Source organism: Papio anubis, chromosome X (genome assembly GCF_008728515.1).
Source record: "Papio anubis isolate 15944 chromosome X, Panubis1.0, whole genome shotgun sequence".
Classification (NCBI taxonomy): domain Eukaryota; kingdom Metazoa; phylum Chordata; class Mammalia; order Primates; family Cercopithecidae; genus Papio; species Papio anubis.
The window spans coordinates 100395644-100421105 of NC_044996.1; the positions used below are offsets into that span (position 1 = coordinate 100395644).

The following is a 25462-nucleotide window of genomic DNA, read 5'->3' on the forward strand; positions in this document are numbered from 1 at the left end:
TCCCAGTTGTAATATTCTACAGTTCTGTGATAACACAGTCAATGATTGGTGCTAGCATAACAGAATATCACATTACAATTTTACTTCGATATACAAGTGCCAAATGACAAGCAAAGTCCATCTTCAACACAGACTTGAAGGCAGAGGTTAAGTAATAGAAAGCCTCAAAAATATTAGGGTCATCAAACCCCAAAATTTCTTACTGACAACTGAGGTCTTCATTTGGAACTTTAAAAACATCTAAAACATAATTCATTCATAATATCTTTCTCATAAGAAACAGATTAGAAACAACACATTAGAAAGCAGTAAAAGAGAATAAGAAAAGTCTAAAGGATTTAGAATTTTATTATTACAGATGGAAAATAATATGTCTAAAATGATAACCTTGAACCCGAAACCAAGATAAATTGTGATAAGTATCCTTTATTTATTTAGTCAGGAAAAGTATATTGTATATTTGGAAAATTTTACCCAAAAAATTACCCAAAAAGATTAAATTAAAAGCATCGTAATGTTTTACAATGTAAAATTAGTTAACTGGAAAAAAAAATGATAAAATACTGCCCACTGAAATACTGATGATGAAATACTGCTCATTGAAGTTAAAAATTACAGCATGACTATGATAGTTAATTCTACACATGGCTCATTATAATTTTATACAACTAGAATTTAAATTTAAAAACCTATACTAAAAAGACATCTACACTACTATATTAAACCATCTTAGGTCAGAAGGAAAATACTTTCCAGTATACATTCCTTTTAATCTACGCTAAAAGAAATTTTCATACATAAACCTGAAAACAAGAGACAGGCACCCACTGTTTCCCAGTTTCAGACCTCCTTTACAATCACTACATGAAGCCTCACACTCCACAACACTAATAGTAATAGTGCTAGCTCCAAAAGCAAATGGAGTTTAGTTAGTTCATTTCATCCATTTATCGAATAGCCACTTTGTCAGGTAAAAAGATACAAAAATAATAAAATCCAGTTTCTGCTCCTGTAGAAGAGAAACACAAAAGTTTGGACCCTCCAGCTTTATTTAGAAGCAACCCAAATTAGGCTCTTTTACAAGCCTGGGGAGGGATTAGGAAATCCTCACCAAAAAATAGGTACCTTTCCAGTCAACTCTTATTGTATGTTAATAATGAATTAATGAAATGTTTTTTAAAAAAATTTTCCTTAACCTTCTTCTAAGCATAGTATGAGTAATCAAATATTTTTAGAGAAGGAACCATATTAATATTACTTTGTCTCATACAAGCATACTTTCCTTAAAGGAAAACTGAAGCCATACAATGAAAATTTAATGTGATTATATGGCAAATTTACTTACAATTAGGTATTCTATGTAAAAAGTAACAGAAAACTTAAAGTTAAAACACAATAATTTCAAAAGAAGTCATAAAATTGGAACCTTTAAAGCAGGAAGGTATCTAACAGATCATCTAACCCAGGGTTTCTCAACTACAGCATTACTGACATTTGGGGCCACCCAGTTCTTTGCTGTAGAGGACTGTCCTGTGCATTGTAGGATGTTGAGCAGCATCCCTAGTCTCTACCCACTATACGAAAGTAGCACACCCCACAGCTGTGATGAAAGAAATAAATGTATCTAAACGTTGTGAAAAGTCCTTGGCTGGGGTAGGAGTGGCAAAACAGCCTGCCCCTGAGGACCACCGATCTAATACAATTCTCTAATACGTTAAACAAAAATTGAGGCTTTAAGAGGTTTAACTAAACCATGCACAATTCCACAAACAGTAGCTGAATCAGGACTTGAATCCAAGTGTCTTGGCTCCTAGTATGATCTTTTCACCATATCATGAAAGCGAAAAGTGATTAGGAATCAAAATACAATCTGATGATAGTCTAAAACTATAATCTATCAGATACTCATGCATGAGGTATAGTTCAGATCATCACTAAGCATAATTCAGACATTCAATGGATAAACAGTATGGAGAAATGGTTATAGACTTGCAGAAAACGATTTTCGTTACATGACACTTCTCCATTCCAACAAATCTGATACACTTTCTCACTGTAAGACTTCAAGTATAACTGTGATTTGAGATTTACTATAATTATGTCAATTCTAAGGTAAATATTAATCAAAATTATAAATTATTAAGGTTCCACTGACTACCAATAGTCAACAGGCAGATGAGAAATTAATCCTGTTTTATAAAACAGACATATAGAAAAAATACTGGAAATCTGAAGGAAAGGCATTTAAATACTTCATTAAAAGTTACTATCAGATAAGACTTTTTTAAAACTAGCAATAACTCAAATCAAATAAAAATCCAATAACCAAAATAAGAAATGTCCTGCCAGACCAAAAATTATGCTATGAAAAAAACACATTTGGAAACTTTATTTTATTGTTTAACTTCCCGGAATCTTGGTAATAATGTACTCAGAAGAGAAAATACACTGATCAGGTTAGATATGTAAACTAACATTTTAGATTGTAATTAAAATCTCTTAGCTGGAATAGACAAAAGCAAACATAAATGTCTTGTAAGTCTCACCTTCCGAGGAAATACCAGGACTGGCCAGAATTAGGATCTGCTTCCAAGGACTTTTGGAGATACTGAATAGCATAGCTTTCCTTGGTGGCTTTATCTCCCAGGAGATCTACAGTGTGATGCATCCAACCTACAGTAAATGATTTAAAAATATTTACGTAAATGACTTGAAAATATTTACGTAAATGACTTAATTGTTCTTCTATGTTTAAGAATACCAAGTAGAAAATAAACCAAAAAAGTATTCTTTTCTGTCAATTTATTAATTTAGTTTGTAGTACATATTTCCAAAATTTAGAACTGCCAATTCCGGCCGTTAAGAAAGTCAGTTTCTCACAGTAAGGTAGTAAAAGCTATGAAGAGCTTTCATTCAAGAGAAATTAAAACAATTTTTAGTACTGATACAACAGATTATAAATCAGACTTTTCTAATTTTGATATCTGAAAAAATTTCAAGTTATGAAACAAAGAATATAAAGATGTTAAGTCTTATTTACTATTCCATATAAAAAAAATAATGGGCTTTTTTTTTTTTTTTGAGACAGAGTCTCGCTCTTTTGCCAGGCTAGAGTACAGTGGCATGATCTTGGCTCACTGCAACCTCCGCCTCCCGGATTCAAGCAATTCTCCTGCCTCAGCCTCCTGAGTAGCTGGGACTATAGGCGCGTGCCACCACGCTAAGCTAATTTTTGTAGTTTTAGTAGAGACAGGGTTTCACCATGTTGGCCAGGATGGTCTTGATCTCCTGACCATGTGATTCACCCACCACGGCCTCCCAAAGTGCTGGGATTACAGGCGTGAGCCATAGCACTGGGCCAATTAAGAATCTTCAAGACATTCCATTAACAAAATGTTTATTTCCAAGGAATAAATATAAGGCTATAGAATCAATGATAGTTCAGATTAAAAAATATACACACAATCCTACCTCACTGGCCCTGGCTACATATATTCACATCCTATATAAGATAAGAACTATAAGCCAGGCACAGTGGCTCACACCTGTAATCCTAGAATTTGGGGAGGCTGAGGCAGAAGGACCACTTGATGCCAGGAGTTTGAGACCACCCTGGGCAACACAGAGAGAGACCTTGTCTTTACAAAAGAAATTTTTAAATCAGCCAGGCGTGGTGGCATGCGCCTGTAGCCCTAGCTACTCGGGAGGCTGAGGTGGGAGGATCACCTGACCTGAGGAGTTTCAGGCTGCAGTGAGTTATGATCACGACACTATATTCCAGCCTGGGAGACAGAGCGAGACTCTGTCTAAAATAAATAAGCAAACAAACTATAAAGTATTTGATAAATGAAAAAACAAATATTGCCTTCATAATAAAGCCTGAGTTTTGTCTGTAATTTTATCCATTAGGATTTTACTCGAGTTGTCTATACTTTTAAGAGTTATAAAAGTGTCAAAATATTTGTTTTTATTCAGTGATTTATAATTATTAAATTTTTATATATATTATCTAAAGATAAATGATAAAATCTAAGCTTAAGTGACTTTAAAACTATATAAAAAAGTTACATTATGAAAACATTCATATTGCTACAATGTTGGCTAAAAATTAAGAATTCCCAGACCAAAAACAAAACTGAAAAAACAACCCAAATATCAAATACAAACAAGAAACATGACTCAATAATTAAGCAACAAAATTAAAGGCTGGGGAGTTCTTTCACTATCTTTTTGGTGATAGCTACACATGACATCCAAACGAACAGATTCCCTCATGTTACACATTAGAATAGAACTGCATGCTCACAGTGTTAGACGCTCTACAGTTTTTAGATAAATTGTTTTATAGTCATTGTAACTGATAAAGCTATGAAAGCAAGCTCACCAACCATTGAGTGACATTAGATAAATCACAACTTCATTAAGTGCTTAAGCATATATCTGGCACAAAGAAAGTATTGAATCCTCCTTGGGTTAAATACTAGGGAGTAATTTTGATAATTTAAAAGGACCAGCTATACTAAAGAATTATACTGAGACAGACTGTGGGAAGGACAATGCTAGGCAGAGAATAGAAATATGCTGGGTTCAGAATAATTTTATCAACTCTGAGCAAAAGAACAGAATATATGAGCCACATATTTGCCATACTCAACATGTAAAAAACATAAAGAGAAGCATTTATAATACACTAAATGTATACTATTACATACCTAACTGTTGTAAGACAGTTGCTTTTACTTGTGCAGAAAGATTCTCTGTCTGCAAAAGTTGTTCATAAGCTTCTTTTGCAGAATGATATTTCCTCTAAAGAGCAGAAAAAGAGATTTGGAGAAAAATTAACATAATCTTTAAAGAACTACTTCATATATTAAGAATTATACAATACTGATGTTTTAGCATATTTTTAAAAACTAAAAGAAAAAAGTGATTTCATTATTGAATGTTTAACATTAGACAGCTGAGTAATAAGCCTTGTTCCAGAGTACCTAACACCAGTAAAACTGACATTCACTATAACAAAGTATCACTAAAATACGACTTAAGAATTTTCCAAATGCCAATATCATCATCTCAAATTTAATAACATAAGTAGTCTCAATTTTATTTAATAACATTAATGAATCAAGAGACGTATTCTACCTCCAAGTGCATAATCTGTCCGCCTAGAAACACTGAGCTCCCAAGCAACTCAATAAATAGAGCACATGTCAGGCCGGGCGCGGTGGCTCACGCCTGTAATCCCAACACTTTGGGAGGCCTAGGCAGGCGAATCACGAGGTCAGGAGTTCAAGACCAGCCTGGCCAACATAGTGAAACCACGTCTCTACTAAAAATACAAAAATTACCCAGGCATGGTGGCAGGCACATGCAGTCCCAGCTACTCGGGAAGCTGAGGCAGGAGAATCGCTTGAACCCGGGAGGCGGAGGTTGCGGTGAGCAGAGATTGCACCACTGCACTCCAGCCTGGGCAACAAAGCGAGGCTCCGTGTCTAAATAAATAAATAAATAAAGCACATATAAAAAATGCTGTAGACAAAATCTAAAGAAGTACAAAAGTAATTAAAAATCTAAGTTTTAAAGATACAGTTTCTGGTGTATATAAAATATCCTTTAAAAATATTTATAACGAATATAATTTTAAAGACATCAAAACTCTGATAGTTACAGCCTAACAATGTTTGCAAGACTTAGGATTTCACAGGCAAATGTCTAAATGAAACCATTTAGCCACAGTTCTCAAGAGTACTGATATAACTAAAACTGTTTATTGCTACAGTTATAAACCTTAAGACAACTCCCCCAAAACAAAAGGAAAAAACTAACAAAAGAAAGGCTCATAAATATTACCTGTAAAACATACTTGGCAGAACAATGGATTGAAGTGGCTTTTATTCATATCATTACCAGTATATAACTGCCTGAGCAAACAAATTTTTTTTTTTAAAAAAGTAGGTAGAAATACAAAACTAGCTGTATGAACCTCAGGCAAGTCACTTAAACTATGAATCAACATCAATAAACAACTGAAGCAATAAAACAAGAGCTAACATCCAATCTTGCTACCTACAGGGTTATCCTAATGATGGAAACAATTAAGGAACTACACACACACACACACACACACCACTAACATAAGGAAGATTTGAGAGAACTGTCCATTGAGATGATCAGGGGTTTTTCCGTTTGTTTTTTTGAGACGGAGTGTCGCTCTTGCTGCCCAGGTTGGAGTGCAATGGCACAATCTGAGCTCACTGCAACCTCCGCCTCCCGGGTTCAAGTGAATTCTCCTGCTTCAGCCTCCCGAGTAGCTGGGATTACAGGCATGCGCCACCACGCCCGGCTACTTTTGTATTTTTAGTAGAGACGGGGTTTCTCCATGTTTCCCAACCTCAGGTGATTCGCCCGCCTTGGCTTCCCAAAGTGTTGGGATTACAGGTGTGAGCCAGCGTGCCAAGCAATCCGGAGTTATTAAATCAACTTTTACTTATCAGCTAAACTGGTTCCCCCCGAACACTCATCTGGTCTAAAAAAGTTAATTAAATAGTTAGGCCAAGGATAAGGGTCAAGTTATTCAATTCCTTCAACTGATAAATATTTGTTAAACACCTAATACATAACAGGAACTGCTAAGACTACATAGTAGTGAAAAATATATACAGAAAAAACAAATTAAGCATATTGTGCTGTAACATTATAATACTTCTCAGAGGAAAAACGAGCACATATTAAGTTTAGAGTACTAGCAGGCTGGACAGAAAATGCAAAGATTACTTCACAAAGACCTCCCTAATCTATTTAAAGACTACTGACTGTATCCTAAAACAATGGAGAACCACTGAATGATTTCAAGTAATGTGATCCGACGTAAATTTTAGGAAAACCACCTTCCTGAATTATCTTAACAAATGTTAAAATATACCTCCCAGCACTGTAATAAAAACAATGACATACTTGAAAAAATGGTAGCATCATATTTGGAAATATGAAGTTAGATTTCTACCTCATACCATATAAAACTAAAACCAGCAACTGCATTAAAGACCTGAATATGAAAGGTAAAAGTATAAAGTTAAGAGAAGAAAATGTAGGAGAACATTTCCTTGAGATGGGAGATAATTTATTGGACATGATCAAAAAAACACAAATCATAAAGAAGAGCAAAGATCTGACTCAAAAAGCATAGGCAGAAAAACAGGCAATGGACGTAAGTAACCCAACACATAAAAGGTGAAAAAAAATGTAAAAAACTATACTCCTCTAGAAATCAGAACATACAAGTTTAAATGACATAACATCTTCTACCTTTAAGACTGGAAAACATAAATTTGAGTAATTCCAAGTATTGTAGGGATGTGAGTAAAGGAGAACACTCATGTCTTGGTGGAAGGGGATTTACTCAAAAAATTAGGAATACAAATATCCTACAATTCAGCAATCTTACTCTTGGAATATGTATGCCAAGGAAACCTTTCCACAGGTAATGTTCTGAACAGTACTGCTTGCAATATGGAGAAGTTGGGGGGCAATCTAAGTTTACGCCACTAGACAAGTGGAAACAAAATATGATGGATGCTTATAGAACATTAAATAGGAATTATAAATGATGTGTAAAAAAGTAACATGAATTTATCTTTAATAGTGTTGAGTAGAAGTTTTGCCTCTGACAATATTTGGAGTGGCATTCCACACACAGCTTCACATTCTGGATAAAATATAAAAGTCAACTACCAGATGGCACTGGAGAGAAACCAAAATCAGGCAAAACCAAAGGAAAAGTTCACACTTAAAGGAAGGAAATGGCACTAGATGAGTAACCCCCTTTTTCTTGGATTTTCACCTGAAGGCAGGCTTCAACTGGTACTTGGCTGGCTAGAACTCAAATAGAAATGGCAGACTTACTACCCTGAAGAATCATAGGACAGATTTTGAGGCTACCATAAGAGTTGGAAGCAAGGGGAGAAATCCCAGTCAGGAGACAGAGTGGAAACACCAAATTCCACACATAAAACTCTGCCCAAAGCTCTAACTGCTGAATTATGCATAAACAGAACAGATAATGAGCAGCCTAAAAGAACTAGAAAGAGATTTCAGTTGCTGCCATTACAAAGGTGACAAAGTTTAGAGTGCGAATTGACTGGCTAATGAAGCAAAAATATATCAATCTTCAGAAAAATATAGTCAATCTCTACAATGTATTATTCATGATATGCAGGATAAAAAATATTAAATTTATGAAGATTAGGAAAATTTTACCTATATTCAAAAGAAAAGAAAATGAAAACCAACTGTGAAATTACTCAGATGGTGAAATTTGTAGTTTTTTATTTTTATTTTTTTGAGACGCACTCTCACTGTGTCGCCCAGGCTGGAGTGCAGTGGCACAATCTTGGCTCACCGCAATCTCTGCCTCCTGGGTTCAAGCAATTCTCCTGCCTCAGTCTCCCAAGCAGCTAGGATTACAGGCGTGCCACCACGTCCGGCTAATTTTTTGTATTTTTAGTAGAGATGGGGGTCTCGCCATGTTGTCCAGGCTGGTCTCGAACTCCTGACCTTAGGTGATCCGCCAGCCTTGGCCTCTCAAAGTGCTGGAATTACAGGCAACAGCCACCGCGCCTAGCCCTGTAGATAATTTTAGAGCAGATATTTAGGCTGGGTGTGGTGGCACGTGCCTGTAGTCCCAGCTACTCGGAAGGCTGAGGCACAAGAATCGCTTGAACCTGGGAGGCAGAGGTTGTGTTGAGTCGAAATTATACCACTGCACTCCAGCCTGGGCAACAGAGCCAGATACTGTCCCCCCCGCAAAAAAAGGCAGATATTTGAACAATGTTGACAAAAAGAAAAACATAATCCTAATGAATTAATGTACAAAAAATCATACTCCAGAAAGAGAAACAAAAGGAAATTCCAGAACTAAAAAATGTTAATCTGATATTTAAAAAAGAAAATCACTATATGGACTGAATAGCAGATTGGAAAGTATATTAAAAAAAAAAAAAGAAATCAGTGCATTTGAAAACATGTCACTAGAAAGCATACAGACTGAAGTGGAAAAAAAAAACACACACACATACATACAAAAGTTAAAAGTTAAAAAAAAAAAAAAAAAAAAGAAGGCATCTAAGATGTTTGAGGCAATAGCATATAGTCTACCATACATGTAATTGGAGTCCAAGAAGAGAAAAACGGTGGAGCAGAAAAAATATTTGACAAATCAATGGCTGAGAATTTTCCAAAACTGATAAAATATATCAAACCCCAGACTTAAAATACTATTAGTATAATTATAAAGAAAAAAAATCTGAGCACATTGAAGTCAAATTTTTGAAAACCAAATATAAAGAGAAAGATCTTTTAAAAGCAACCAGAGCAAAACAATACAATACAAAGGATACAATAGGGATGACAGCTAACTTTATCCAACCATATCAATAATCAAATTAAGTATAAATGAACTAGACACTCCAAACCACCACCACCACCACCACCAACAATAAAAGAGACTGCCAGAATAGATTTACAAAAGGAAGAGTCAAGAACATTATATTTATGGGATGGACATTACAGGCCCTAAGAATTTAAGAACAATACCTTTATCATATACTCAGTTTCTACATGTACTTGGGTCTACTCCTGGGCTTTCTAGGATATTTCGCTGATCTGTCTATTCACATGCCAGTACCACATTTTTAATTATACAGGTTTTATTGGGTTAGTATATCCCATACAATCCTCCCACCCCTGTTTTATCCTAGCAATTTTTGCATGTTTTCCCATATCAACTTAGCTAACTCCTAACAAAAGTTTGTTGGTATTTTTGTATTGATGTTTCTGTTACACTAAGGAGAATCAACATCTTTATACCGCTGAGTCACAGTCCCTCTCTTAAGTTTATTCCTAAGTATTTAATATACTTTGCTGAACACGCTAAATATAATTTTTTCCTGTTATGTTCTGACTACTGTTGTTGAAGCTTATTAATTCTGTATGTAAATTTGTGCCTATAACTTACTGCTCTCTCTTATCTAACTACACTGGCTAATACCTATAGTATAATACCGAGGACTAATGGAAATAGTAGGTATCTTCACCTTGCTCCTGATTCTAGTAAAAAGGTCTCTAGAATTTTGCCTTAAGTAAAATTCTGACTTTGAAACTAAAGCATATGTATTTTATCATGATAAGAAAGTAACCTGCAATTCCTATGTATAAGAGTGTTTTTATTAGAAATGGGTATTGAATTTATCAAAGATTTTTTCAGAATCTATGGTGATAATGATTTGACTTCACCTTTAGCTCTATTATTGCAATATCAATAGATTTCCTAAGATTCAGTCAACCTTGCATTCCTGAAATGAATGACACTTGGTCATAGTATATTGTTGTTTTTTTAATGAGATAAGGTATTGTTTGCTAATATTGTATTAGCATTTTTACACCAATATTCATCATACCAATCTGTATATTGATTCTCTTATTATACTGTCTTTTATTAGGTTCGGATATAATACTTGCTTCAAAACACAAAGGAAAAACGGTATGACTGTTTCTCAAAAAATTAAACATAGAATTACCACATGATCCAGCAATTCCACTTCTGGGTATATTGCAAAAAAAACTGAAAGCAAGAACTCTAACAACTTATATACACACCCATAGTCAAGCAGCACTATTCACAACAGACAAAAACTGGAAGCAAACCAAGTGTCCATCAACAGATGAAATGGATAAACAAAATGTGGTGTATCCATATAATGGAATATTATTCAGTCTTAAAAAGGAATGGAATTCTGACACAGGCTACAACATATACAAACGATACAGACATTATGCTAAGTGAAATAAGTCAGATGCAGAAGCACAAATATTGTATGATTCCACTTTTTTTTTTTTCCTTGAGACACAGTCTTGCTCTGTCACCCAGGCTGGAATGCAGTGGCGGGATCTTGGCTCACTGCAACCTCCACCTCCTGGGTTCAAGCGATTCTCCTGCCTCAGTATCCCGAGTAGCTGGGACTACAGGCGCTTGCCACCATGCCCGGCTAATTTTTGTATTTTTAGTACAAGCGGAGTTTCACCATGTTGGCCAGCCTGGTCTTGAACTCGTGGCCTCAAATGATCCACCCCGCGGCCTCACAAAGTGTCGGGATTACAGGCATGAGACACCACACCTGGCAGATTCCACTTTTATGAGATACCTAGAGTGGTCAACTCACAAAGACAGAAAGTAGAATAGTGGTTGCTAGGAGCCCAGTGAAGGTGGTAACGGGGAATTATTACCTAATGGATACTTTGAGATGATGAAATAGTTTTAGTGATGAATGGTGGTGACAGCTGCACAACAATACAAATTTACTTAATGCCAGTGAGTTGTACACTTAAAATTGGTTAAAATGGTAAAATCCTATGTATTCATGAAATAAACCCTACATATTTATCACATACCTATGTATCAGCTGGAATTTTTTTCTTTATTTAGAGTTCTTGGATTCGTGTAAAATACTTATCTATATTATAGACGTCTAATATAGATAAGTATTATAGCACTTATCTATATATTATTTTGCTATATAGTATAATAACAAAGATAAGTCTATAGTGTTTTGTTAATATATTAATGCTTGACAGAAAAGTGTTAAAAATGAAACATTATAAACAGTGTTATTCAAAACAACATTATTTGTAATTATTCCTCAAAGAGGAGTAAATTAGTTAACAGTACATCTATATGTAAAGGGATATGATGCAGCTCTACACATACTGATATGGAATGATTTCCAAGACACAATATTAAGTTAAAATTTAAAGCAAGGTCAGAAGAGAACATACATTATTGGCTATCATTTGAATAAAATTAAATACAAGAAATATACATGCAAACATATGTGGACTTGCTTATATATACACTGAGTTTCTCTGGAAGGATTTAAAAACCACTGGTAACACTGATGGCTTTAGGGAGCGGAGTAGATGCCTGGGGAAGTGGAAGGAAGAGGATACTTCACTGTGTATTCTTTCAAAACTTTTCATTTTGGATTATCTATTCAAAAATAACTAACATTTTAGTAACAGAATGGAAAGGGAGAAATCCTCTATCTTGAAACTTTAAAGGCTATAAGAATTAAGATGGTGAACTGCTCAAATTATTTCACTAAACTCAAGAAAAAGAAAAGAAGCCCAGTTAATACTATTATTACTGTAGAAAAAAATGATCTGGAGGTCCCAGCTAATAAAACAGGGAAGGTAAATTAATTCATCAATATAAATGTTCAAGAATAATTGACAATATATTTGGAGATATGACATTATACAGTCATGCATCACTTAACAATTTCATCGTTGTGCAAACATCAGAGTATACTTACACAAACCTAGATGGCATTGCCTACTACACATCTAAGCTATACGGTATAGCCTCTTGCTTCTGGCTACAAACCTGTACAGCATGTTACAATACAGAATACTAAAGACAATTACAATACAATGGTAAGTATGTAAACATAGAAAAGGTACAGTTAAAAAAAACAGAAAAAGTACAGTAAAAATACACTATTATAATCCTATGGGACCACCATCATATATGTGATCCTTTGTTAATCAAAACATCATTGTGAGGCACATGTACAGAGAAGCAAAGTTATCTTTATTTATAGATGGTATGACAATATACATAGAAACCTATGAGAATCATTTTTTTTTCTTCCTTTAAACAGTCTCACTCTGTCATCCAGGCTGGCGTGCAGTGGTGCCACCTCGGCTCACTGCAACCTCCGCCTCCCCAGGTTCAAGCGATTCTCCTGCCTCAGCCACCCAAGTAGCTGGGATTACAGACACATGCTACCACACTCAGCTAATTTTTTATTTTTAGTAGAAACAGGGTTTCGTCATGTTCCCCAGGCTAGTCTTGAACTCTGGGCTTCAAGTGATCCACCTGCCTCGGCCTCCCAAAACGCTGGGATTACAGGTGTGAGCCACCACACCTGGCCAATCTATTTTTTAATCTAATAAAATATTAACAGCTTGTCTATAAGACCATAAAAGATAAAAATACAGGGTTAGGGGATGAGATCTCATTAAAATTAAACCCAAATGCCTATTACTAAATTTAATAATATATTTTTTTAATCCTACAAAAGACCTCTTTTGTTTTTCCTTTTTGTTTGAGATGGGGTATCGCTTTGTCACCCAGGCTGGAGCACAGTGGTGAGATCTCAGATCACTGCAACCTCCACCTCCCAGGCTCACGAGATCCTTCCACCTCAGTCTCCCAAGCAGCTGGGACTACAGGCGTGCACTACCACATCCCACTAAGTTTTGCATTTTTGGTAGAGATGGGATTTCACCATGTTGCCCAGACTGGTCTCAAACTCTTGAGCTCAAGTGATCCACCCACCTTCACCTCCCAAAGTGCTGGGATTACAGGCATGAGCCACTGCACTCGGCCAAGACGTTTTTGCTTCCAAACATTATAAGCTCAATACCACAAACCCGTTGTACTTGCTAACATTTCTTTAACACAATTCTAGGTAAAGTGGTATTCCATAACTTTAGTCTTAATTATGATCTTAGGATTTAATCCTGTGAAGGTAATGTGGGGAGAGGGCCCTCGGGGATTATGAAATGATACTTCTTCATTTATTAGTGGGGAAGACTTCTTCCTATGTAGAGAAGTAGAGAAACTTCCCTTGAACTATTTTTTGCCCAGCAGTAGCCATTAAATACATGTCACTTAAATTTCCTAAATCCATATTCATAAATAGGGTCCACTGGTAAAAACTGGTGGAACTATATAAAAACTAACTTTTAATATGTAGGTAAGCAGGCCATCTTGCTTCTCTTAATTTTTCACTTGAAAATGAAAATTCATATTATAATCACTGGAGTAGGGTTTTTTAAATCCTTTCATATGTTTACAGTGTCATCCTCCTGTCACCTAACAATTATGTACTGTTTGCCATGAGTTTATTCTTTTGTTTTGTTTAATCTGAATCAGTATTAAAATTTATCAAATGAATCAACGGGAGGAGGGCCCTGTGCCCACACTACCTTCACGGGATTAAACAGTAAGACCAACAGACAACTTCACATCAGAAACAATGAGAGCCAAAAGACAATGTATTGTGAATTTCAAAGCAGTCAGATAAACAGAATTCCATCTCCAGCAAAAATACTCGTTAAAAATAAAGGTTAAAAAAACTTCTGCTTCTTTAGCTAACGACAGACCAGTGATCTCAGAGAGAACTAGAAAAACTAGAGTATGGGGCAGAGGGGGGATGGGGGGCAGAGGGGGGATGGGGAGGCAAAGGGGGGTTGCGGGGGTTGAGGTACCCAGAAATCTGATGCTAATTTTTTAAAGCTCCCCATGACAGCTCTGATTTATAAAGCTTCCCAGATAATTCTGCCACAGAGCTGGGTCTGGGAACCACCAACATAAATGATCTCAAACTATCTGATTACATCCTATAACAATATAAATAATGGGATGTAGCAGGATCTTGTATCTGGTGGGTATGAACTCTGCATGGCACATATATGCCTTATTGTAATACTTGGGCCAAAACATCAAAACAGACCTTATAATTTATGTAGGCATTAAAAAAAACAACAACAGTATTTGTTTCCTAAAAAGCTGTAAAAAATTTATGTCGGCTGGGCGCGGTGGCTCACGCCTGTAATCCCAGCACTTTGGGAGGCCGAGGCAGGTGGATCACCTGAGGTCGGGAGTTCAAGACCAGCCTGGCCAACATGGTGAAACCCCGTCTCTACTAAAAATACACAAAATTAGCTGGGCGTGGTGGTGGGCGCCTGTAATCCCAGATACTTGGGAGGCTGAGGCAGGAGAACTGCTTGGACCTGGGAGGTGGAGGTTCCAGTGAGCCAAGATCACGCCACTACACTCCAGCCTGGGTGACAGAGCAAGACTTCGTCTCAAAAAAATAAAAAATAAAAAATAAAATAAAAAAATTTATGTAAACTATAATGACCTAATTTTGAGTCTCATACAAATTTATTCCTGATTTTCCATACCACTGCCTAAAATGAATGTGTTATATTTTTATTTATTTTACTTTAAGCTCTGGGATACATGTGCAGACTGTGCAGCTTTGTTACATAGGTATACACACATGTACCATGGTGCTTTGCTACACCTATCAACCCCATCATCTAGGTTTTTCCCACATGCATTAGATGTTTGTCCTAATGCTCTCCCTCCCCTTGCCTCCAACACCCCCCACCGAATGTGTTATACTTTTATCATACAACTAAGCAAAATCAAGATGTATCAGTCTTGACTGTATATTAATCAACACACACAAAACCAAGATGTTCTAAAATTTAAAAGTTTTTTAAAGTAAAGGAGCCTTGAAATTAATGGCAAGGACATCCGGAGGTGACTCTTGATGCTTTTCCAATAATGACACATAGAAGAGTTACTTCAGTCTTAAGAAAAAGCAAAAGAATTTTTTTAAAAAACAATGCATTACAACAACCATCTATAAACATTCTGAAAAGCAAGGTATTTGGCATCAAGAATAAGATAAATCTTAAATATAGCCATTTGAGCTTGCAAATGATCTACATCAAGTTCAGTTGTTTCTTTTTTTCTTGAGACAGAGTCTCACTCTGTTGCCCAGGCTGGAGTGCAGTGGCAAGATCTCAGCTTGCTGCAACCTCCATCTCCCAGGTTGAAGCAATTCTTGTGTCTCAGCCTCCCAAGTAGCTGGGATTACTGGCACTTGCCACCATGCCCCGCTAACTTTTTATATTTTTAGTAAAGATGAGGTTTCATCATGTTGGCCAGGCTGGTCTCAAACTCCTGGCCTCAAGTGATCTGCCCGCCTCGGCTTCCTGAAGCAGTGTGATTACAGGCGTGAGCTACCGCGCCCAGCCGCAAATGGATCAAGTTTAAAGGAAAATATTAAATGGAATTTATTTGTACACAGCAAACACTCCTTGGAATAACTGTTTTACTAAGCAGCATCTTGATCACATTTAATGAGTATAAAATACAAAATTTACCTAAGAAGTAATGCCCAGAACTCCATTAAATTATCTGTACATTTCTGATTTCAGTAAAGCATGATAGGAGTGATGATTTTTGTTTGCTTTTGTTTTAAATAGAGTAAGTTAAAATACTTACCTGGGTTTCATATAAGTGGGCAATGTGAAATTGAACTGCAAAGGATGAGGCAAAATAAAAAATCAGTAATAGTACAGCAGAATTTGGGGCAAATTAAGTAAGAATAACAAAACATCAAACATTATCACAGTCTACACTATATAGATTTAAGTAATAGAAAAACATAACTTTTATTTGCTTTTACTAAAATAGACCATACAAACAAACACACGAAAGAACATAATCATGATAAGAAACCACATGTATTCATTGTTGGTCATTATCAAATGAAATTTCTGTCAATGTAATTATTAAAATTAGCATTAAATCTATAGCAAGTGAATATGTTTTACAAAGTTCAAAATGGCAACATTAAGCAAATAGAGAAAACCTTTATAATCTATACATTTCAAAACACAGTATTTAAAACCTGAATCCCAAGTCAAACAAGAGTAAAATCAATATTTAATTAAAAAATATTAAAACCAAAGTACAAATCAGTGATGACATAAAAAATTCAAAGAGAAATAAGTTTTACAAAGACAATAAGGAGCCTGGTGTTGAAGAGTAACACTGGCTCAAAGTAGGTACTCTACATTTATTGTGACATCAGGCATTATCATAGTTATCAAGTAATCAAGTAGACTGTCTAAAGTAAACTATCCAAATCAACTAAACTGTAATAGCCTAAAGTCTCTAAATAGAAAACATGCTCTCCCATTTGAGTGATCAACCACCTTGTAGCACTCATGATGGTTCAAACTGTTTCAAATTCAGCAGTTTTCTGCCATGTGGCACTCATCCTACCTATGCAGACATTTTTCTCTCAAGAGTAATGATCTACAACTGAGATTTAAACAGAGTAGAATAAAACGAGGATTTACCAAAATATTTAGTTTGATATTTATGTGACATCCCTAAAAAATTATCATTCAACTGACTTACCAAAGTTACCTTTTAGGTACCAGACCATAATGAATTAAAGGATAATCAGTTGTTTTCTTATAAACTAATTTGAAAAGAATTTTAAGCATCTATATATTCTAGATGGTTTATACAACCTGGATATATAATTAAGAAAAACGTATAAATTGAAACTTTATAAATTACTAAACCAATGACTCAATTTGTTCAAATCGAACCTTATCTTAGAAACTATAAAATATTGCTGCATGTTATTTTTCTACCATTTATTCTACAAACACCCTAATCAGTATCGGATCCTGAATTTCATTTAAGAAAATAAAAATCCTTTGAATTTTCACAGGAAATTACCTTTAGTAAAAGTATGACGTAATTCATCTGGCTTAAATGATGATTTAATCCATACTATTTCTAAATCCATGTTATACTGAAAATTCTACAGGGTTTTTGCTGATTCAACAAATTCCTAGGGCATTTCTAAAGACTAAGACTACTTTTCACTAATATCTCTCTATACTCTTTTAAGTGATTTACAGGAGGCTAAGGCAGGAAGATCACTTGAGTGCAGGAGTTCGTGGCTGCAGTTGAGCTACTCTGGCACCACTGCATTCCAGCATAAGTGGCAGAGAAAGACCCCGTCTCAAAATGAAACAAAAAACAAAAACAAAAAAGTAACTTAAAGCAAAATACTGACTTTTTAAAACACGAATCCTTTGTAGGACTGAAACTGTCATTAATTGCTCGATTTTTCTTATACCAATTAAAAATTTTATTTTTCGGCCGGGTGCGGTGGCTCACGCCTGTAATCCCAGAACTTTGGGAGGTCGAGGTGGGCGGATCACGAGGTCAGGAGACCGAGACTCTCCTGGCTAACACGGTGAAACCCCGTGTCTACTAAAAATACAAAAAATTCGCTGGGTGTGGTGGCAAGCGCCTGTAGTCCAGCTACATGGGAGGCTGAGGCAAGAGAATGGTGTGAACCCCGGGGAGTTGGAGCTTGCAGTGAGCTGAAATCACGCCACTGCACTCCAGCCTGGGCGACAAAGCGAGACTCTGTCTCAAAACAATAATAATAATAATAATTTATTTTTCAAGTAAGAGGTTTTTTAAGAAATTCAGCATCAGTGAATATTTTTAAACCTTTTTACTGGATACTCTAGCGTATATTAAGTAAATACACCTAAATGCATATCGATAAACATATAATCAACCCAGTCTGCTTTTGAAAAGACACTTACATAGAAGTAGAAAATAATTGTTTAGAAAAAAATACTTCGTTAGAACATGCTTCATAAATGCATTCTTTTCTAATTAATTGAAAAATGTCAACTCAAACTTTCTAAATGATACATAAAACTATCATAAAAGTCACAAATGTCTTCATAATTACCAGTAATTTTTATCCCACACAGTAGGAATCAGTAAGCTATCAGATAAGAATCTTTATATACTCAGATGTTTCCCCAAAGACCAGCAAAATCTGTTTTTAATCCTACCAAGTCATCTACAATATAATACACAACAGAAAAAAATCAATCTTGTTCATTAGTGAAGATACTTTTAATTCAACAACTCACTTCACTGGCCTATCTATTTTAGACACAGGCTGTTCACAATATCTGGTCTTGCAGGTTCCATTTGTGTAAGTAGCCATGGCAACCAATACAGTTACATTAAACAATTCTAAAAGAAAAAATTGCACAGAATTTATCACTAACATTATTTTTATTTGCCATGAAGTGATCTGAATACATGTAGAAAACTACAGTACTGAATAATACTTACTTTCAGCATTGGACAAAGTGCAGGGATTACAGTCAACCAAAGCTAACTGAAAATGCTGCAAGAGGAGAGTGAGAAAGTTAATGCACTCAATTTAGAGTCACATAAAAGCATCTTAAGATACTTTTCAGGTATGTAAGGTCTAAAATAATAATAAATACATGCTGTGCAAATAAAATACACTAGCCTACTAACTAGAAATACTTTGAACATTTACTGCTGACAACTGACATGCTGTGGGGTTATTTTCTTGAGAAAGCTGAGAATAGAGAATTTGAAGAAGAATTAATTTTATCAAGTTATCCTATCTATACTTTTATTTATATGAAAAAGGTGAAGAGTTTTAAATCAAGTAAACAGGAAGTGTTATACAACAGTTTAAATAGAGAACATATCATTAGTTTTAAAAATCCAAGTAGAAGTCTGATGGTATTGTCAGAACACCACTGCTTATCTCAAAATGAGACATGGACTTCTGAAACAAAAAAATTACTATGAGAATTGTCATAGAGGGTAAAACTTTCCCTCTTTACTGATCTTTCAATAATCACTGTATTTAAGTGCCTTTTAAAATAGCCTGTGTCCAAGTTCATCTACCAAATATAACCGTCCTTTTACAATGTGACAATATATGTATAGAATTTGTAAAATTTTCCAGTCAACAATAAACCACTAATATAGTATCCACTTGTAATAATATCATATAAGCACATTAACATCAATGCATAACACTAATTTTTAGGAATGCATATTATCAAGAACACTGGGTGACATTTAATATCTAGTGTATCAACATTAAACAAGGTAGATAAATTAAGACAAACAAGTAACAGAGTTGGTATAAAATCTAAGTTAAAGATGAGTAAATCTCTTTAAACTCTTCTAAATAACATTTCTACAAATGTATATTCAAATTTTCTGAGCCTCTACAAATTTTTAGCATTAAAAGTAATCAACAAAGTGGAAAGCATTAAAAAAATGACCACAATAAATTCATTCCTATCTACAATCCAAAAATCTAAAGAGTTACTGATGTTGGCTACCCAAAAGTCACAAGGAAGGAAAAATTAGAAAACATCATTTGGTATGAGCACTGGCTATTATTAATGTATTCATTCAAGAATGTCTCTTGGCCAGGCACGGTGGCTCACGCCTGTAATCCCAGCACTTTGGGAGGCCGAGGTGGGTGGATCACCTGAGGTCAGGAGTTCAAGACCAGCCTGACCAATATGCTGAAACCCCATCCCTACTAAAAATAAAAAATTAGCCGTTCATGGTGGTGAGCGCCTGTAGTCCCAGCTGCTCAGGAGGCTGAGGCAGGAGAATTCCTTGAACCCGGGAGGCGGAGATTGCAGTGAGCCGAGAGCGTGCTACTCCACTCCAACCTGGGCGACAGAGATTCCATCTCAAAAAAAAAAAAAAAAAAGTCTCTGATGTGCATGCATAATTAGGCCAGCCAACACTTGTTGTATTCTTAAAACTTAAAGCTGATTACATCTTCTGAATGGGTAAATTACTAACAAATGACTGTGACCCTTAAATGTTAAATGTTTAATTTATCTAACAAGTATTTATCAAGAGCCTATAATGCCCTAAGGACAATGCAGACACTAGGGATGCAATGGTCAACAAAACAAAAGTGAAAAATCATTTGCCATGGTTGACTGAATGAAAAAAATCTAACATTTGAACACTTTGAAAACTGCTTTTATTTTCCCTTGGCCTACTAAGCAGACTACGTCTTCAAACATCCGTTTAGTGTGCTACCACAGCAATAGAAAACAGACTATTTTAAAACGTTTGAGTACTATGAAAGCAAAGCATGCTTTATAATCAATTGCCTTCCTCTAGACAAAAAGAGCAGAAGAGTAGTCACACATTTTCAGACTGTACTACATCTCTAAGTCTAACTTGTCCTGTAAGCATAAATTAATATTTAGATAGATTCCTAACTGAGCCATCAAAGGATACAAACTGAAATGAGAAGAAACAGCCTCAATATGGCAATATTTTAGTTTTACTATTTCGCTGAAACCCCACAAGGAAGAATAGAGATGTAGAATTCAAATAGCCTAGCCTACATTTCATCTATCAGTAATTCAAGATTCTGCAATGAAACCTGGCAGGAGTATTTCTTGACCATGCTTTGTGTAATTATTAAACAATCTTAAAATCAGCAATTAAGTTACTGATGCACTATTTCAAACTCACAACACTATGAAATACCAAACATTTCCAAACATAGGAAAATTACTCAGCAAGAGAATACACATTGGTTGGGCACAGTAGCTCACGCTTGTAATCCCAGCACTTTGGGAGGCCGAGGCAGGCAGATCACCTAAGGTTAGGAGTTCGAGACCAGCCTGGCCAACATGGTAAAACCCCATCTCTACTAAAAATACAAAAATTAGCCGGCATAGTGGCGGGCGCCTGTGGGGGAAAAAACGAGAATCTGTTTCAAAAAACAAAAACAAAAAAACCCCACAAATGAATACACATTCAAAAACATCCACTATGAGAATGAAAGAACTTACAGAATAATTACTAAGTGTTCATAAGAAACTAACACCATTCTACATAAAGAAAAACACTGATACACCATTCAGCACTCTTAAGAGAGATGAAGAACCGGGGTGGGGATAACATGACCACAAAGCCTCATTTCCAGGACCTAAACCAGATGCAAAATAAATGTACCTATTAACATATACACCAGTATAAAGGACTATCAATTATGATAACCAGCCCACAAACCTGAAAATATCATGGTAAAATATCCAGCACCCTTCCCTGCAACCAACAGAGGCAGCTAGGAAACATCTGTGCCTCTCACTGAAACACTGCAGTGCTGAAACTGGCTACTGCTGTGTGAAATAATTATTATGCAGAAGAGGCCTCTGCAGTTCAAAGACTATATACAAACCTGAAGGCGGAAAGCAGTCTACAGAAAATTAGTTTCCAAGCAAGAAGATTTACTTATGACTTTTTTTTTTTTTTTAATGTTATAGAGATTTCCTTTTTATGGAGCACTTCTGGTCCAATTTAACGCAAGGTTTGATTCATTACCATTTCTGTTGACATCTTTATCACCAAAGTCACCTTTTGTTTTAAAAGCCTTCAACGTGTTCAATATTTCAAAATAATGTTAGAGTATTTTGCCTAATACAGCCAACGAACTTTATTTCTATTGGGGGGGAGAAATCTATATTCATGTAATTAACACATAAAACTTGAGTTTCAAGACTTTATTTCCCTTTAAATTGTTTTATTTCTAGGTGTATATAGTCTGGTTATCTCATGAATCTTTTCACTTGTAGAACCCTTCAACTGTATTCCCAATCCCGAAAACAAGCAACGGGATAACTTTTTGCAATTGACAAATTATGTATTTAGTTATAAGTAATTAATTTGGAGCAATGTTTGGATTCCAGTACCAATCTAGAATGTTCTGATTCAGTGGGTTGTTGGCAACAACCTGCAAACCAGAAAAAAGCTTATACAAGTTATTCTAATATACAGAGTTAAACCACACTACTCTATTTTGAAGTTTTTAAATTATGTGCTTGCCCCAGAAACCTTTATTTCAGACTACATAAACAAGGTATGTATAGTTGATACTGCTGTCTATTTCCAATTAAGGTAGACACATGGCATTTTAGGACTGACACGCTGGCAACCAGCTTTTACCAGCTTTTATCTTATGCCAGGCATGCCTCTATGGCTATTCACCTACAGAATACAATGTTCACTGAAATTAATGCCTTAATAGGATTTTTAAAATTTTAACCTGCTCTGAGAATACACAGAAAAGACAACTCCATAAGAGAATCCAACAAGATATAGAGGAGGAAAGTAAGAAATGAGTTGCTTCAGGCTGAGGAAACCACTGAAGTTATTTTTACAGAGCATTATAAAACAGGGTTATAATGACCATTTAAGTGAGAAAAGGAAAGGTGTGCCAGGTACTGTTGCATGTCAAAGATAAATCATTTTTTTCTTATTCATTGTTACAGATTGCCACATTTCTAAAATTATGAATTTAGGGTGGGGCATGGTGGCTCACACCTATAATCTCAGCACTTCAGGAGGCCAAGGCGGGCAGATCACTTGAGGCCAAAAGTTTGAGACCAGCCAGGCCAACATGGCAAAACCCAGTCTCTACTAAAAATACAAAAATTAGCAGAGTGTGGTGGCACACACCCCAGGTGGCTGAGGCATGAGAATCGCTTGAACCAGGAAGCCAAGGTTGCAGTGACCCAAGATCGCGCCACTGCACTCCAGCATGGGCAACACAGTGAGATTTCATCTCAAAAAAATAAAATTAATATTACAAAATAAAATAAAAGTATAATTTGAAACCAACAAACTTGATTCCTAAAATGAATAGTCTATGGGTAAGAATAGGGAAATGCCTTAGGATGTCATGGTACTTAGTTTAAAAATGTGGTCTCTAAAATGAGATACAGAACTGAAAATGGTTAAGTTTTGGTGGGGCTTGTGAGCCATGTTCCTGGTCAAGATGATCTGACTGAGATTCTCCCAAAGCCCTCAAAACTCAGTTCTGATTTTCTTTGTAATACAAGGTTATTACAACTGTTTCCAGGAGGGAATCTACTGCATACCAATAACTTGCTAATAGCTAACAAATCCTAACGATCTTCACTCAAAAAAGAGGCTTCTTTTTTGAAGTTTACCAGCCGGTCTCTTCTAAAAATTTAACAACAACAACAACAAAAAAGCAAGACAATACACACTGCATACTGAAGATGTTCAAAATCTTAGTTCCAGCTCTTCTTTTTGGCTCCAGATTTCTATCTGTGTACATGAATATCTGATACTCCTCAGGTACCTCCAAATCAATTTACTCCCAAATGACTTATCTCCATTCAGCGCCTTTTCACCTCCTAAACCCAAAACCGGCTGCTACTTTATTTATCCCCTACTTTTTAACACAGTAAAGTGGTCTGAGCCCGTAAATGGGGAATCTCTTCCCACATCAAGTCAGTTAATAAATCTCTTTAAGATCTCTAGGATACATTGATTACCTTGCCCCCATCCATCCTAAGAGCAACCATTTATCTTACAGCTCTTGCTCATCTTTCTTCCTGCAGCTGTATCCTACCTAGTCTTCCAACTCTTCATTTCTATCATACTTTATAAAAGTATAGGTATGCAACTGACTAGAAATTTTTAAAAACTGGTCCTAGTTTGCATCTAATCTATGTACACCAAATGATCAGAATATAAGCCAACTTAATTTCCAAGGTATTTCTATCCAGTAAGCAATTTGTATTCATATTAGAGTGAGACTGTATGTACACAAATTACTAATACAAGGTGAACATGATACATAGTTTATAAAGGGGGATATTGCAAAAATTTGCACTGCAGAATATCCTTTTAAAACACAACCTTTTTTTTTTTTTTTTTTGAGACAATCTCACTCTCTCGCCCAGGCTGCAGTGCAGTGGCGCAACCTCGACCTCCCCAGTTCAAGTGACTCGTGTCTCTGCCTCCAGAGTAGCTGGGAAAACCAACACACGTCAGCACGCTCGGCTAAATTATATATGTATGTATGTATTTATTTATTAGATGGAGTTTTGCTCTTGTTGCCCAGGCTGAGGGCAATGGCTCGATCTTGGCTCACTTTAACCTCCGCCTCCCAAGTCAAGCGATTTCTCCTGCCTCAGCCTCCCAAGTAGCTGGGATTACAGACACCCGCCACCATGCTGGCTAATTTTTTATATTTTTAGTAGAGATGGGGTTTCATCATGTTGGCCAAGCAAGTCTCAAACTGCTGAACTCAGGCGATCCACCCGCCTTGGCCTCCCAAAGTGCTGGGATTACAGGCATGAGCCACTGTGCCCAGCCAAACAACCTTTTTTTAAATGTGACAATACAGTGACTGCTACACAAAGCTGCCTTTGAAGACCAAATATCTGTAACGCCCTTAAGTTGTTATAAGATAGCACTAGAAATCGCTTTTTAATTAGAAATGACTTCTGTAGTTAAAAATATACTAGAAGAGAGAAAATTGTAACACAGGGAACCTGGAATCACCTTAACTCCTCAGTTTCAAAGAGAAAGAATGGTGCTACTGCACATATATGAGCAGTCATGTATTTTTCAAACAAGTATTTTGCAGGTATTGAAGTATTTTGGCTGCTTTTACTAATTCACACTTGAAGGCATGCTATAGAACTCAGGGCAGAAATAATATCAAACAGAAAAACAAAATTGGGCAGGCAGACAGAAATAGAGAAAGCATTATTAAGTGGCCAGAAAAATAAATTAGGAGGTTGCCTCATATCAGAAACTATTATCTAGGAAATTGGTAAAGTACAAGCTGATGAGTAGTAGAAAGAGAAAAGAACAGGGAAAGAATGATTTTTTTCTACAAGTGAGAAAAAATAGAAAACAAAATAAACAGCAATGACCATCCTCTGCCAAAAGGAACAGTGATGTTACACTCAGGTGAAACTGAGTTGTACTGTCAATGACTAAAAGGAAAAGGAAGATTTAAATCAAAGAAAATAAACTGGCTTGCAGTTTCCTCAATCATAATCCAATCTACTGCTAACCATAAAAAGCCAAGCAAAATCTGACTATATGAATTTTATGTATAAAGAACCAACA

The 25462-nt window shown here is 35.8% G+C and overlaps 1 protein-coding gene across 25 annotated transcripts in view; it reads right to left on the bottom strand.

Annotated features, from left to right (window-relative positions):
• Positions 1 to 25462, bottom strand: part of KDM6A (lysine demethylase 6A) — a 231800-nt gene that overhangs the window by 55254 nt on the left and 151084 nt on the right. For 23 of the 25 annotated variants that reach the window (XR_004180861.1, XR_002519460.2, XM_017953897.3 and 20 more), the window contains 4 exons: positions 18830 to 18884; positions 16142 to 16176; positions 4713 to 4806; positions 2547 to 2673 (listed from right to left, as the gene is read on the bottom strand). Coding sequence is in view for 23 of the 25 variants with exons in the window: in XM_009197444.4 (XP_009195708.3) it covers positions 2547 to 2673; positions 4713 to 4806; positions 16142 to 16176; positions 18830 to 18884 (311 nt within the window). In the remaining 2 variants the exon portion in view is untranslated. The remainder of the gene's footprint in view (positions 1 to 2546; positions 2674 to 4712; positions 4807 to 16141; positions 16177 to 18829; positions 18885 to 25462) is intronic. The other 2 variants (XM_031660982.1, XM_031660981.1) reach the window with 1 other exon arrangement.